At 39.9% G+C, this 15,927-nt stretch overlaps 1 protein-coding gene and 1 long non-coding RNA gene across 9 annotated transcripts in view; both read right to left on the reverse strand.

Annotated features, from left to right (window-relative positions):
* Positions 1 to 15,925, reverse strand: part of PIGB (phosphatidylinositol glycan anchor biosynthesis class B) — a 36,501-nt gene extending 20,576 nt beyond the window's left edge. For 2 of the 8 annotated variants that reach the window (XM_063639411.1, XM_063639410.1), the window contains exons 1-6: positions 15,731 to 15,893; positions 14,741 to 14,876; positions 13,757 to 13,874; positions 7,446 to 7,550; positions 5,235 to 5,365; positions 1,082 to 1,222 (exon numbers count right to left, since the gene is read on the reverse strand). In XM_063639411.1, coding sequence (XP_063495481.1) covers positions 1,082 to 1,222; positions 5,235 to 5,365; positions 7,446 to 7,550; positions 13,757 to 13,874; positions 14,741 to 14,876; positions 15,731 to 15,893 — 794 coding nt within the window. Of the gene's footprint in view, positions 1 to 1,081; positions 1,223 to 5,234; positions 5,366 to 7,445; positions 7,551 to 10,236; positions 10,305 to 11,215; positions 11,335 to 13,756; positions 14,605 to 14,740; positions 14,877 to 15,730 lie in introns of those variants that run through there. The other 6 variants (XM_055279212.2, XM_063639409.1, XM_063639413.1 and 3 more) reach the window with 6 other exon arrangements.
* Positions 6,001 to 7,439, reverse strand: LOC134736661 (uncharacterized). Its single transcript, XR_010120818.1, has 2 exons — positions 6,983 to 7,439; positions 6,001 to 6,939 (listed from the first exon to the last, which is right to left on the reverse strand). It is a non-coding gene; the product is annotated as an uncharacterized lncRNA (long non-coding RNA).
* Positions 15,926 to 15,927: the final 2 nt, after the last annotated feature.

Raw genomic sequence — 15,927 nt, forward strand, 5'->3', positions numbered from 1 at the left:
GCAATCGTAACACAATGCTATGTATCTGTGTATCTAACTATAGCTAAATAGGCTGGGCATGGTGGCCCACGCCTGCATTTCTAGCACTTTGGGAGGCCAAGGTGGGTGGATCACCTGAGGTCAGGAGTTTGAGACTAGCTGGCCAACATGGTGAAACCCCAACTCTACTAAAAATAAAAAAATTAGCTGGGCGTGGTGGCAGGCGCCTGTAATCTCAGCTGTTTGGGAGGCTGAGGCAGGAGAATCACTTGAACCTGGGAGGCGGAGGCTGCAGTCAAGTGAGATTGTGCCATTGCACTCCAGCCTGGGTGACAGAGTGAGACTCCGTCTCAAATAAATAAATATATATATAAAATATATATAGCCAAACAGAGAAACTAAAGTACAGTAAAATACGGTAATATAATCTTATGGGACCACTGTCATAAGTGCAGTCCAGTGCTAGCCAAAATGTCATTATGTGGTGCATGATCGTATATTAAAAGGATCACTGTTGTAAGAGTCAGAATGCAGTCATCCCTTCAATAAATAATTATTCGGGGTAGTCTACTAGATACTTGGGATACAACTGATCCTAGGAGCTCATAGTGTAGTTAGAAGACCTCGGTTTCAATACCAGTATAGCAACCAGCCCAGTGACTTTGACTAATACATTTTTAATTTCTCCCAGCCTCCTGTTTTCTCTACTACAAAATAAAAACATACATTGCCTAGACTGAAATATTATGAAAATTATGAGGTAATATGTGAAAACACATTATGAATTATAAAGCCTTATACAAATGTAAAAGAATCAAGTATCTCTAAAATATATTTGAGAAATATTTGGGAAATAAAGCATTGGAAAATGCTAAGTTAGAAATAATTACAAAAGCATTCAGTTAAGCAAATTAAAATAGTTATAATCAGGATCATAAATATAAGAATATAATATATAAGTTTTGCGTTACTCTATTTCCTTGTACTAAGAGTTCTCATTGACATTAGAAGATAAAATAATTAACTGAAAGATGTAAAATCTTGTTCATAATCTGTGATTTATAGGCTACTAAATAAATGGATGGATTATTGCCACACTTACCCTACAGGTAAAAAATGATGTAGAATAAGATCAAGCTTTCTTGGTTCTTGACAAAAATGTCTGAAGAGCAAAGGTGTCCACGGAATGACAGCTGTGGGACGAATTATGAAGGCAAGTGCCACCAGGGATGAGTACTTGACACTGTAAGAGGAAAATGTGTGATAAGACAAGTGGGAAATTAACTTGAAGTTATCTATCATTTACGCTGTGATTTGACATTTTCCTTTTGGTATAAATAGCTATATGAACTTTTTTTTTTTTTTTTCCTTTGAGACAGAATCTCACTCTGTCACCCAGGCTGGAGTGCAATGGCATGATCTTGGCTCACGGCAACTTCTGCCTCCCAGGTGCAAGCGATTCTCCTGCCTCAGCATCCCAAGTAGCTGGGATTACAGGTGTGTACCACCATGCCCGGCTAATTTTTTGTATTTTTAGTAAAGACGGGGTTTTACCATGTTGGCCAGGCTGTCCTCAAACTCCTGACCTCAGGTGATCCGCCCACCTCGGCCTCCTAAAGTGCTGGGATTACAGGCTAATCCCCATGCCCGGCTAATTTTTTGTATTTTTAATGGGAGACGGGGTTTTACCATGTTGGCCAGGCTGGTCTCAAACTCCTGACCTCAGGTGATCTGCCAGCCTCGGCCTCCTAAAGTGCTGGGATGACAGGCAGGAGCCACTGTGCCTGGCCTAAATAGCTATATTAACTTTTGCAGGTTACTTAACGCTTTGTGGGTCTAGTTTTTCTTATCTTTTAAAAAAGATAATATCTAAAGCCGTTTTCAGTGCTCATCTTCTAATTCTAGTATTTTCAAATAAGAAGTTATCATATGTCTTAATGCCAGTCTTCTGTGCTAAAAAGTATACTTTTTATCTCATAACTTTGCCAATTACTTTCTTGATAAAAAAAAAATGATCAAGTTTCTCCTAAGGAGCTATAAGAAAGTCATACAGAGAGACTTTCTCTAAGAAAAAGAATGCGCATTTAAAGAAACAGGATTATTTAGGCAGTGACGGGCTCAGAGTATGTATAATTTTGTTTTGAAAGTAAGTTAATTTTAGCCAAGTGAAATATATATACATACAACTGATAAAAGGCCTACTGTATAAACTGTTTGGTCATGGATAGAAATATAGATTTTTATTAACAGGACTTCCCTAAACTAATGGTTGAAAGAGATGATTTGATAATTTAATCATGAGGACTATGGATAGTATATTATTATGTGGAAAAATACTTAGCCCTGTAAAAAATTAAAAGAAAGCAAAATAAGACAACCTGTATTACCATTATATACCTATTAGCTAATAAAAATAACTATAAAGAAATCTGTAGGCCAGGTGTAGTGGCTCAGGCCTGCAATCCCAGCACTTTGAGAGGCTGAGGTGGGTGGATCACCTGAAGTCAGGAGTTCAAGACCAGTCTGGCCAAAATGGTGAAACCCTGTCTCTACTAAACATAGAAAAAAATTAGCTGGGTGCAGTGGCAGGTGCCTGTAATCCCAGCTACTTGGGAGGCTGAGGCAGGGGAATCGCTTGAACCTGGGAGGTGGAGGTTGCAGTGAGCTGAGATCATGCCATTGCACTCTAGCCTGGGCAACAAGAATGAAACTCCATCTCAAAAAAGAGAAAAAAAAAGAATGAAATCTATAATGTTGATGAGGATGTAAGTTCAAGGATAACAAATTCAAATGCTTATGGAGACCCAGTAAACTATAAAAATGAGAGAAGGGGCTGGATGCGGTGACTCACGCCTGTAATCCCAGCACTTTGGGAGGCCGAGGCAGCTGAATCACTAGGTCAGGAGTTCAAGACCAGCCTGGCCAACATGGTGAAACCCTGTCTCTACTAAAAATACAAAAATTAGCTGGGCGTGGTGGCGCACGCCTGTAGTCCCAGCTACTCGGGAGGCTGAGGCAGGAGAATTGCTTGAACCCGGGAGGCAGAGGTTGCAGTGAGCCGAGATGGAGCCAGTGTACCCCAGCCTGGGTGACAGAGCGAAACTGTCTCAAAAAAAATAAAATAAAATAAAAATGAGAAATGTAGGCTAAGTTTGAACCATGGTATTGTCATGAAGGAATCCTAGCCCAAAATACTATTAGAACTTCCAATTTTTTAAGAGAAACTTGAAATCCAGATTTTGATACATGAGCTTGAAATTTAGGCCAGGTTTGATGGCCCATGCCTGTAATCCCAACGCTTTAAGAGGCCGTGGTGGGAGGATTACTTGATCCCGGAGTTGAACACCAGCTGGGCAACCTAAAGAGACCCCATCTCCACAATTTTTTTTTTTTCTCGAGACAGAGTTTTGCTCTTGTTGCCCAGGCTGGGGTGCAATGATGTGACCTTGACTCACTGCAACCCTCACCTCCTGGGTTCAAGTGATTCTCCTGCCTCAGCCTCCCGAGTAGCTGGGATTATAGGCATGCACCACCAAATCCAGCTAATTTTGTATTTTTAGTGGAGACGGGGTTTCAACATGTTGGCCACACTGGTCTCGAACTCCCGACCTCAAGTGATCCACCCGTCTCGGCCTCCCAAAGTGTGGAGATCACAGGCGTGAACCACCATGCCCGGCCAATACTTGCATTTTTTAAAGGAATGTGCAAAATGTCATTTTATTGTCAGGTCTGGAATAGTATCTGTCATGCTTATACAAGGAAAAATGCTTATATAGCAGTCCTTTTGTACCACATGACCCTTGCACTTCCTGACTGAATTAGGGAAGGGGACCTGGGCCCAGGTAGCCAATCTAAGGCTGGCCAGTGTGAAATAAAGTTATGTCCAGATAGAGACAATCACATTTAATGGACCTAATTCAATTCTCTCAAATTGAATGTGAGATATGGAGAAATTTGGGTAATTGCTAGCAAGAACAGAAGTGGACAGAGACTAGCTAAGCCCCTAAATGATGGAAGACTAAGGCAGGATTCATAGGCTATTTGGGATATAAAGGCACAACAAAACAGCCCATTCCCCAAAACTGCCTTGGATTCTGCATAACATTTCAATTCATTTGTGTGGCTCAGATATTCTACAGTTTTCTTCCAGTCCTAGCCACAAGGCTTGAGATGCCCATTTATCCTTTTAGCCTTAAAATAAAGTCCTCATCATATATGTAACTTGAGTGAATGCTTTTTCTTGTAGTTAAGAGAGTCTAAGACAGAAATGATCTTATTTGATTTGATCATCCTAACAACCTTTTGTGTAGGAAGAATGGATACTAGAATTTTAACTAGATCCCAAATTCTGGCTTTTTTGCTTTCAGTATATCCTAAATACTGCTATTACAAAAGAAGTTTTTCAAAATCAGATTTGATTGTCATGCTGCTCAAACGCCTCAAATGGTTCCCTATTACCTACAGAATAAAATCCAAATTCAAAGTCCCATTCCAGCCTCATCCCTTATTCTTCTCTTCTTCCATGCATCCTACAACACTCTATAACTACTCTGGACAGTCTGCCTTGAATAGACTGTAACTGTAACTGTAAATGAAGCCCATTTACAGTTCTATGCCTTCACTCATGTTCCCATTGCGTGGTATTTGTTTCCCCAGTTTAAAGGAAGCCAAATAAAGTCCAAGTATTTCCTATTTGCCCTGCCAAATCTCTTCTCCTCCAGCCTTTATTCAGTCTGCACGTAGGAAAGCTGACCTGAATGGACAGCATCAGTGGCTACCTTGCTTTCTGGCTTCTGACTGTTTTGGGCTGAGAGGCAGAAGAGTTGGGTCAGGATTATTTAGTCCCCTGGCTGTCTCCTCATTATTGCTAAAGGCTGGCTGTGCCTGTCCCTGCTGGGGCCCTCTCTTACGATTATAGCTTTTTATAGATTCCAGTAACCATTTCTTCTCCTTGCTCCTTGGGGCCTAGAGATAATACAGACTTCCTGCTATAACTATGCTGGGGGTACTATGGTGTTTCCATATTGGCTTTCCTAAAGATTGTCTAAACCTTTGCAAATATTCCTTTTGTTAAACTCTCCTTAATTATCCTGTTTAAGTATTATCTGTTTTCTGCTATAATATATCAACTGAAAATTTGTGGTTCTCATGACTCATGAAAATTAGGGGGTCTACTAGACATTACAATATGCTGATATTTAAGATTTTTCAAAAGCAGAGTTTTGTACATAATTATTAACAATAATTTTTCTTACCTGTTCATAGACTTTGAACCTTCCAAAGGGTAGTAGAAAAGAGCAATTATAGTGAGAACAGTTTCCATGGTGTTTGTAAGGGTTCTGGTACAGCAATACCATGTGAACCAGGAGCACAGCTGGCAAAAAAACTAAGAAAAAGTATAGAGCAAACATGTATGAAGTTGGAAATGGAAAACCTTAGTACATATTATCTTCTAAATAGCAAGCAAGTCTAAATATTGTGAAAAGGACATCAAAAGGTAGATGATGTTAAAGTAAGTAGGCATGCCCAAACGTTGTTTTTAGAAAGTTATATCAAACACAGGTTTATGGTAATAGCAGATCTATATTTGTTCATGTTAAGAAGTTTATACTTTCAGGTGCATTTTTATGGCACTTCATTTGATTTAAAATCCCACTTTCCATTAATGAAACACATAAAAAACAGATTCTTTGATGGTAGAGTTTACAGATGATTGAAATTCATAACTAGATTCTTCCAATCAGTATTTCTCAAACTGTCTTATAGTACTGACACAAGTATTATGACTGTTTTTTGTTGACCTTGTTTGGAATGTTGCACTTGTTTGGAATGTCTCCCTGTTTTGGAATGCTGATGAAAAATTAAGACAAAAGAGGAAAGAGGAAAAAAAGTCAGGAGACATTATTAAATTTTAATTTGGAAATTGACTAAATTAATGAATCAGTTTTTGGAAGAACATGCACACAGAGCACCATTAAGTCTACAAAACAAATGTGTTAAACTTGTTAGTTGAGGCAATTGTTAAGCATGTGGCACTAGCTTCCCATCTCACCAAATATAGCCTTTAAAAAATGTTCCCAATTTTCATGAAAGTAAAGGTTTTTCCTAAACTAGAAGAACCTAGTGCTGTATCCTTTTTTTTTTTTTTTTTAGAGAAGGAGTCTTGCTCTGTCACCCAGGTTAGAGTGCAGTGGCACAATCTCTGCCTCCTGGGTTCAAGCAATTCTCCTGCCTCAGCTTCCTGAGTAGCTGGGATTACAGGCGTCCGCCACTATGCCTGGATAATTTTTGTATTTTTAGTAGAGACAGGGTTTCACCATGTTGGCCAGGCTGGTCTCGAACTCCGGACCTTGTGATCCACCCACCTCGGCCCCCCAAAGTGCTAGGATTATAGGGGTGAGCCACCACACCCGGCCCTAGTGCTGTATCTTTGGAGGAAGGACTTCAAAGCCATCATGACTTTTGCCTACCATTTTATGTTGAGCCTTCAGCAATTACATAAAATATAAGCACAAAATAATGAGGCTAATCATATTGCTGAATCAATTAGCAAGGACTTAGTTGCTAAGCCAATCTTTCTTTTTAATGCAAAGGAAAATAATACCTGCAGAAATGTTCCCTTTCTAATTTATTAATAAATTATATTTCAGAAATATGTTGCTAAATTGGTTACTTGGAATTTAGAATGTATTTTCCAATAGAAACAATATAAAAAAGGTAGTAAGACTTTCAAACAGGCTCATATAAGCTTATTAACTTTACAAAGAGCCAAGTGAATTAACAACAGTACTACAGAATCCAATCCCTCATCAGGATATTGTTTAAATGGGAAAAATCCATTCAAGATTGGAGTGGGAGATGTCAGGAATTGATCTCCCCATCTTGAAATAAGTCATATGACAAAAGATAGTCTTCTATACTATACTTTCTTCCTTACATGAGTGCAGTAATTGCAGCAACCTAATATTGTTGTGGCACAAACCACAATTACTTTTGCACCAACCTAATACTTCCAACATCCCATTCAGAAGTGAAAGAGTTTCAGTGCAAAAAGATTTCAAGGGCTGCACCTCAGATAGAGGCTGGGTAGAGGAACAGAACAAGGGTTGTGAATAGCTAAGATGCTTTGTGAGGTAGTTGGTAATTTAGAACTATCCCTACTTAGTTCTATGGAAAGAGAGGCAAGGACAGTTTTGAGGAGTGAAGGGGCTTCCAAAGGTTGTCTCCCAGGGTTTAGACTCTCATAGGGTTTGAGGGCATCAGTGGCTTACACTGTCCAGGGCTTCATCCGAAGGAAAGATATGGCAGGTGCCACTTGCATGTTACTGTTCTTATTTATGGAAGTACCTCTATAAAGTTGTATGAATTATCTTCTAAAATTGTTTTGGGAATCAATGTTTCCATGAGCTTTATACCCATAGGAACGAAATAACTGGCATACAGCTTCTAAAGTATTTAGGACTTACCACCCATCTTGCCACTTCCTGATTTTCTAGTTGCTTCATTAATGAGTAAAGTCTGACATCTGCTACAGCAGACAGAAGTGCTTGGGCAAGTCTAGGAATCCAAATCTTCATCAGTTAAAAAGAAGAACAGGATGTTAAAAACATCTGTTGGTTCAAACTGAATTATGATAAAAGTCAACAAGTTGATCCAACAATCTATGGGAAGCCATTCTTAGTACAAAAATAGGCAATATATTTTTCTATTCTTCCGTAAAACTACATCCTTTTTTCTACAAAAATTATGTTCTCATTAAAATAATCAATGTAGTTTTAAGTTTTACCAGTCTCATTCTCTGTATGTGTGTATATATGACGTATATACACATATATAGACACACATACATTATAAATATAAAATATATTATAAATATATATCTTTATATATAAATATAAAATATTTACCAGTCTCATTCTCTGTATGTGTGTGTATATATGACATTTATACACATATATACACACATATATATTATAAATATATTTTAAAATTATTTTTATTATATTGATTGATTGACAGGGTCTCACTCTGTTACCCAGGCTGCAGCCTTGAATCCAGGAGTGAAGCAATTTTCCTGCCTCAGTCTACTGAGTAGCTAGGACTTCAGACATGCACTGCCACACTCAGCTAACCTTGCCTCAAATGATACTCCTACCTTGGCCTCCCAAAGTGTTGGGATTACAAGTGTGAGCCACTGTGCCTGGCCTTAATTTTAATGTAAATATTAATAGCCAATCATTTAATTGTGTTAAGTTTCTGTTTTATTTATTTATTTTTATGAGACGTCTTGCTCTGTCGCCCAGGCTGGAGTCCAGTGGCGCGATCACAGCTCACTGCAAGCTCCGCCTCCCGAGTTCACGCCATTCTCCTGCCTCAGCCTCCCACGCCCGGCTAATTTTTTTGTATTTTTAGTAGAGATGGGGTTTCACCATGTTAGGCTGCATGGTCTCGATCTCCTGACCTCGTGATCCGCCCACCTCAGCCTCCCAAAGTGCCGGGATTACAGGTGTAAGCCACCGTGCCTGGCCAAGTTTCTATTTTAAAAGTATATTTATATTCATTAGCAACAACAGGTTTTTAAAAATTCAAATATTTGCAGCACTGTGTACTACGTATCATGCTAAGTATTTTATATGTGTCACCTCATTCAGTCCTAACAATCTTCTGAGTCAAGAACTGTTTTATAGATGAGGAAACTGAGGCACAGAGAGGTTAACTAATTTTCCAAGGCTACACAGCTAGTAAGTATGAAAGCCAGCATTATAAACCCAGGTCTGCCTGACTTTAATTACTAAGTTATACTGCTTCTCTATCCTGCAATATAGATAATAAGATTATATTATCTATAAGATATAAGATAATAAGAAATACTTTTTTTTTTTTGAGACGGAGTCTTTTTTTTTTTTTGGAGATGGAGTCTCACTCTGTTGCCCAGGGTGGAGTGCAGTGGCACAATCACGGCTCACTGCAAGCTCCGCCTTCTGGGTTCCAGCAATTCTCCTGCCTCAGCCTCCCGAGTAGCTGGGACTACAGGCACACGCCGCCACGCCCGGCTAATTTTTTGTATTTTAGTAGAGATGGGGTTTCACCATGTTGCTCAGGCTGGTCTTGAACTCCTGAACTCAGGCAATCCACCTGCCTCGGCCTCCCAAAGTGCTGGGATTACGGGCGTGAGCAACCGTGCCCAGCGAGACGGAGTCTTGCTCTGTTGCCCAGGCTGGAGTGCAGTGGTGTGATCTTGGCTCACTGCCACCTCTGCCTCCCAGATTCAAGCGATTCTCCTGCCTTAGCCTTGCGAGTAGCTGGGACTACAGATGCATGCCACCACGCCTGGCTAATTTTTTGTATTTTTAGTAGAGACGAGGTTTCACCATTTTAGCCAGGATGGTCTTGATCTCCCAACCTTGTGATCTGCCCGCCTCAGCCTCCCAAAGTGCTAGGATTACAGGCATGAGCCACCGCACCCGGCTAACAAATTACTTTTTAAAAAAGCACAAATATTCTGCAATTATAGGAACATGGTATTCAGATGACACTAAAGAGTAAATTTAAGTGTAAAACTGAAATAAAGACTAAATGTATTACAACTAAATTATAGTTAGAAATGCTAATGCTATGCACTAGCATCTCTCAGAGTTTAAAAAAAAAGATGTCATAGTTAATACTAACAAAATAACACTTGCTGGTTGAGCACAATTTAATCTTGGTTTGTTTAAAAGATGTGTTTCTAAAAATTTATACGTGAGTTTGTATTTTTTTATTTTTGGGAGACAGAGTCTCACTCTGTCATCCAGGCTGGAGTGCAGTGGTGCGATCTTGGCTCATGGCAACCTCCACCTCCCAAGTTCAAGCGATTCTCCTGCCTCAGCCTCCCAAGTAGCTGGGATTACAGGTGCCTACCACCATGCCTGCTAATGTTTCTATTTTTAGTAGAGATGGGGTTTCACCATGTTGGCCAGCTAGTCTCGAACTCCTGACCTCAGGTGATCCACCCCTCTCACTCTCCCAAAGTGCTGGGATTACAACCGTGATCCACCGCGCCGGCCATTAATTCATATTTTTGTTGAAGCAGACTTCATTAACTTCACATTATAGGAGCTGCTTTACTTTTAGTTGTCAGTGGCTTTTAGCACTTTATGTTCTTTTTGTCCACAGTGTGTAAATAAATGCTATAATTGGAAAGTTAAAGGCACCCAGTACTTAATTCCACATAAACTGTGCCCTGTAAAATACAGGAAGAGGCACTCATGTACCTACCTTCTGTTTACTCTGCATAGGGAGCTATAAGCTTCATCCTTACTTCCCAGGCCCCCTGAAAGCAGTTCATATGAAAAGTCAATTTGGCTACAAACTTAATATGAGCCAACAGTGTGAGGTAGCTATTAAAAAGCTAAAAGAATTCCTGTGCTCTGAGAAATGTAAGTTAATGGACCCACCATATTCTGAACTAGTTACTCTGCCTTCAGTATTGTGTCAGTTTGGAGATCCACATATACATTACAAAGTGTCTAGAGGATACTATCTATGATTATGAGGTTAACAGCTAGAGACGTTTACCCTCAATAAAGAGAAGTTTTTCTTTTTTTTATTTATTTTTATTTATTTTTTTTGAGAAGTTTTTCAAGGGTGGTTAAGTAGAAATCTTGAATTTAAAACAAAGTAGACTTTTGCGTAAAAATAAGTGGAGTTCTGAACTCCCAGTCATTAGCAGTCTCTCCAGATTTTTGATGCCATAATTTTCCATGTTACAGTAAGGACCTGCTAAAGAGTAAAATAAGGCAGTGGAGTGAGGTAAAGAGAAGAACATGCCAGGCGTAACTTGAGCACCAGGCCTATGTTGGCAGCTCCTCATTCCATACTTCTGTTCTTTAAGCTCCTGACTCCTCCCCTAAGCTACAGGAGTCAAATACCCTTTTGTTGTCTTCTGACTATTCAAAGACCTTACTGTTGGCAAGCTTGGTGGCTCACCCCTGCAATTTCAACACTTTGGGAGGCAGAGGCAGGCAGATCATTTGAGTCCAGCCTGGCCACGGTGAAACCCCGTCTCTACTAAAAATACAAAAATTAGCCAGGTGTGGTGGCGGGTACCTGTAATCCCAGGTCCTCGGGAGGCTGAGGCAGGAGAATCACTTGAACCCGGGAGGCGGCAGTTACAGCGAGCCAAGATCATGCCACTGCACTCCAGCCTGGGCGACAGAGTGAGATTCCGTCTCAAAAAAAACAAAACCCAACAAACCTTACTGTGGTTCCCCATTCAGGTTTCCCCTCCTCTTCCTCTTTCTTTTCACATGTTCCATGTCATCACAGGCCAAAAGACATATCACATGAGCCACACGTGTAATTTAAGTTCGATAGCTGGCAAATTAAAAAGTAAAAACAAATGACCCCCAAATCCAAAACAGGTAAAATTAATTTCATCTTGTCTAACCCAATATATCTAAGGCATCATCATTTGAACATGTAATCAATAAAAAATTATAAAAATATTTTTATTCTTTTTTTGTACTAGGCCTTTGACATTCATTATGTATTTTACATTTCCAGCACTTCTCGAGTTGGACTAGCCACACTTGAAGTCTTCAACAGCTACATGTTAGCTAGTGGCTACTATGGTGGACAGTGCAGCTCTAAGCCATCTCTCCTTTTTAAAAATTTTTTGTAGAAACAGAGTTTTGCTATGTTGCCCAGGCTGGTCTCAAACTCCTGGCCTCAAGCAATCCTCCCACCTCAGCCTCCCAAAGTGCTGAGATTACAACTGTGAGCCACCATGCCCAGCTGTGCATAAGCCTTATGCAGTTTGTACAGGAGCTGCTATCTGGGAAGAGCACTAGGCTGTGAGTAAATACACCTAGGATTTAGCTCTAGTTCTACTTTTAACACGCTGTGACCTTGGTCTATTTACTTCACTTCTCCAACCTCTTCTAGCTTCAAAATTATGCATACAATTTGCTTAAAATAATCAATATGAGAGTATGAATGACTGATCATATCCTAATGAATCTCTACAGGGTCAAGTTCTAGATATGACAATGAGTTCCTTTTAGAGGGGTTGGAGCGGGTCAGGGGAGGCTTCCTTTACATCACAAAATGACCTGGTGGGTCAACTACAGATGGAGGGCAGTGGATAGGTCTTGGAGGAGCAGGAAATTTTTCTATCTTGAAGACCTCTTCATTTGTAATCTGACCTACTTCCTGAGATATAAAATGTCATTGATGAGATTATGTATATTTTCTTGTGATTCCAGACTTTATGGATACCTTGCATAATCTATAAACTAGTAGATAACTGTAAGAGGAGAAAAGCCAGGTTGCAGCTCCTAAATTCTACCTGTGTTAATGGAAGAAACTCTGCTACTGCTCTGAATTCTCCTTCCCCATCATCTTCCCATTTGATGCATCAGTTTCACTGGTTTAACCCTAATTTCTCAATAATGGGGAAGCAAATATTGCAACGGGGAGAGTACAACCCTACCCTAAAACAAATACCCTAGAACCTGTGTCTTTCTAAGCTACACAAAACACCTCAGGATTTGGACTGCCTTTGGAATGCTGAGCCATTAACCCCCACTGACAGAAATCAGGGAGAGCCGTCTCATCTGATGACAGCTTAAAAGATCATGGGAGTGAGGCTAGAGAAACTTTTTCACCATTAGTCCTGCCCTTGTACCATCTCCTGGCAACTGACCCCAGCAATTAATAGCCTAGGAATTACAATCCTACTTACTGTTGATGCCTAATTACTATATAGCACAATGATTATGCAGATCATTAAATTTTTGTCAAATTAAAATTTTTAAAGTTTTAATTTCAACACTAAATCCTCAGTGGGTTTAGATGTATACAGACTTCATAAAATCATATCACATGGTCTTCTACTTACAAGGTAAAAAACATAAAATACAACGGTGCTCTCAAGTGATACTTTTTTTGCGGGGGGTGGGGGGATGGAGTTTCGCTTTTGTTGCCCAGGCTAGAGTGCAATGGCGTGATCTTGGCTCACCACAACCTCCACCTCCTGGGTTCAAGCGATTCTCCTGCCTCAGCCTCCAGAAAGGCTGGGCTTACAGGCATATGCCACCACGCCTGGCTAATTTTGTATTTTTAGTAGAGACGGGGTTTCTCTGTGTTGGTCAGGCTGGTCTCAAACTGCCAACCTCAGGTGATCCACCTGCCTCGGCCTCCCAAAGTGCTGGGATTACAGGCGTGAGCCACCACGCGGGCAGATCACCTCAGGTAAGGAGTTCGAGACCAGCCTGACCAACACAGAGAAACCTTGTCTCTACTAAAAATACAAAATTAGCCGGGCGTGGTGGTGCATGCCTGTTATCCCAGCTACTCGGGAGGCTGAGGCAGGAGAATCGCCTGAACCTGGGAGGTGGAGGTTGTGGTGAGCCAAGATCACGCCATTGCACTCCAGCCTGGGCAACAAGAGCAAAACTCTGTTCCCCCCCCCCAAAAAAAAAGAAAGAAGTACACTTCTAATGTCCAAATAATACATAATATAGTCATTTTGAAAATCTGCACATCATAACAGGATTCCTCACGGCAGGATATTTTCATGCTCAGTCTTGTATTTCAGCACAAACTAAAGAGTTACACATCACAGTATGTCTGTAGTATCATGGGCTTCCCAGATATGGCTGGACTTTAGCAACAGTAGCCTTTTAAAAACAAATTCCATGGCCCCAATATCATTTAGTTAATATACATTAAGATTTGAAAAAGGTAGAGTAAATCTACTTTTATAAGTATTTTGGTTACTTTTATTTAAACTTACCAGCAACTGAACACTATCTTTCCCTAAAAGATGAAGAATCTTGTAAATGCTTGCAAAGATTAAGGGATAAGTGTAACTCCTCAATCTCTCTGTCCATTCCCAAGTCAAATAACCATAATTAGTAACATTAAGGAGTAAATGTCAAATAATATTGAAACCTATTTCTGTGTTTTTTTTTCTTTTTTTAAGATGGGGTCTCATTCTCTTGCCCAGGCTGGTCTCAAACTTGGGCTCAAGTGGTCCTCCTGCCCCTACAGGTGCACGCCACTTCACTTGGCAAAATCTATTTTCATTTCCATTTATAAAATAATATTTTATTTTGTGGCAGTCAAAACAGCATTTTATACTGGATATTTGCATTAAAAATTCAACTGGCCAACTAAACTCAACTTCTTCAAGGCAGTAATGTGTTTTTTACTTTCTCTGTATCCTCCAAGTGCTAAGTACTGTGGGAATGTAAGCTAATGGCTGTGTCAAGTATATTAACATAAAAGAAAGATACAGGAGAAATATTTGTATAAAATAATGGTGAACCTTGATGAGTTAAAATTATTTGGGGAAAATATGGAAAACTGAAAATAAGTATAGTAGTTCCCCCTTATCTGTGGTTTCACTTTCAATGGTTTCAGTTGCCCATAGTCAACCACTGTCTGAAAATACGAAGATATTTTGAGAGAGACCACGTTCACATAACTTTTATTATAGTATTGTGTTATACTTTATACTTGTTATATTTTAATACTGTTAATCTCTTACTGTACCTAATTTGTATAAACTTTATCATAAGCATGTGTATATTTTTTACATATATAAAAACAATATATATAGAGTTTGGTACTGTCTACAGTTTCAGGCATCCACTAGGGATCTTGGAAACTATCTCCTGAAGACGAGGGAGCAGGGGGGACTACTCTAAAAGAAACTGAGCACAATTTCCAAGATGAATACACACTCATAGTCTGGAAAAGAAACCACAAAGGATATTTGAAAACCATGTGATGTGAAACTTCAAGAGACTGCCAGTATTCATCTGGAACAAAACTTGTCTGCACTAAAAAGCAGTTTAATATTCGTAAAGCTATGGTAAACAAGACCAGATAAATGTTTTCTCCAAGAAGATCTGAAAAACAGAACAAAACAGGTAATAGTGGCACAAAAGTCAGGCAGTTCCACTTGCAGAACTTAAAATCTGCTGCTCTGGTTGGCCCCTTGTAAGGCACAGTAGGGACCTCTGGCCCCTCCACACCATTCTTACAGCCAACCTGGGGAAGGTTATACAAGGACCACAGCCTCATCACTGGGTGACTGCCACTCTTTTAGTTTAACCAACTTTTCTTGCAACTTATTGTATAAAGATAATATTAAAATAAATACAAAAAAAAAGAGTGGGTTAACTAAGGCCTTAGGCTAATTAATTAGGTCATACTATGTGTGTATCTAATGAAAGAAACCAGCTAACAAATTACTAATTTGGGAAGCAGCCCTTTGTATATGTGCAATATAAAATGGTCCTCTGTACATATATATTGATGCTTACTATTATATATGCCAGGCACTGTGTTAATTTCTTTACATGCATCTCACTTAATCCTCCAAACAATATTATGGGATAAGTATTATTAGCCCCATTTTACAGACAAGCAAATTGAGGCCCAGAAATTAAACTGCCTTGTCCAAATAAAGTTGTAAATTACTTATCAGGATTCAAACCCGGGTCTGTCTGCTGTCTCCAAAGTCCTGCTCTTGACCACAAATGGACAGCCTGTCGGCCAAATACAGAGTATTTTTTAAAAATTTGAATGTAGTTGCCAACATTTAAAAATCAGAATTTATATTAAAATCTATGTTTCCAGCATTTCAAAACTCGTTAAGATCTGGCAACACAGAGTTCAACGGGCAACTGGCTGGTAATGAAATATACGAGGCTCCTTTTAGATGGGGCAGGAGCTGTCCAGACAGCGTCCCCTCACTCACCCCCGCGGCGCCTGGCGCTCTTCTCCCGGGTGCTGAAGTACAAGGTAGACTTTCTCTTTCGCAGCTTTATCTTGCCGTGGGAGCGGTTCTGGAGACCACGCAAAGTGAGGATAGCATCTCCGCCCCCCGGCTCCATTCCGTACTCGCTTAGGGGCCTCCTCATCCGCGGCCGCCACCTTCCCGAGGCGGAAGAAAGC

The sequence above is a fragment of the Symphalangus syndactylus genome, chromosome 5 (genome assembly GCF_028878055.3).
Source record: "Symphalangus syndactylus isolate Jambi chromosome 5, NHGRI_mSymSyn1-v2.1_pri, whole genome shotgun sequence".
Taxonomy (NCBI): Eukaryota; Metazoa; Chordata; class Mammalia; order Primates; family Hylobatidae; genus Symphalangus; species Symphalangus syndactylus.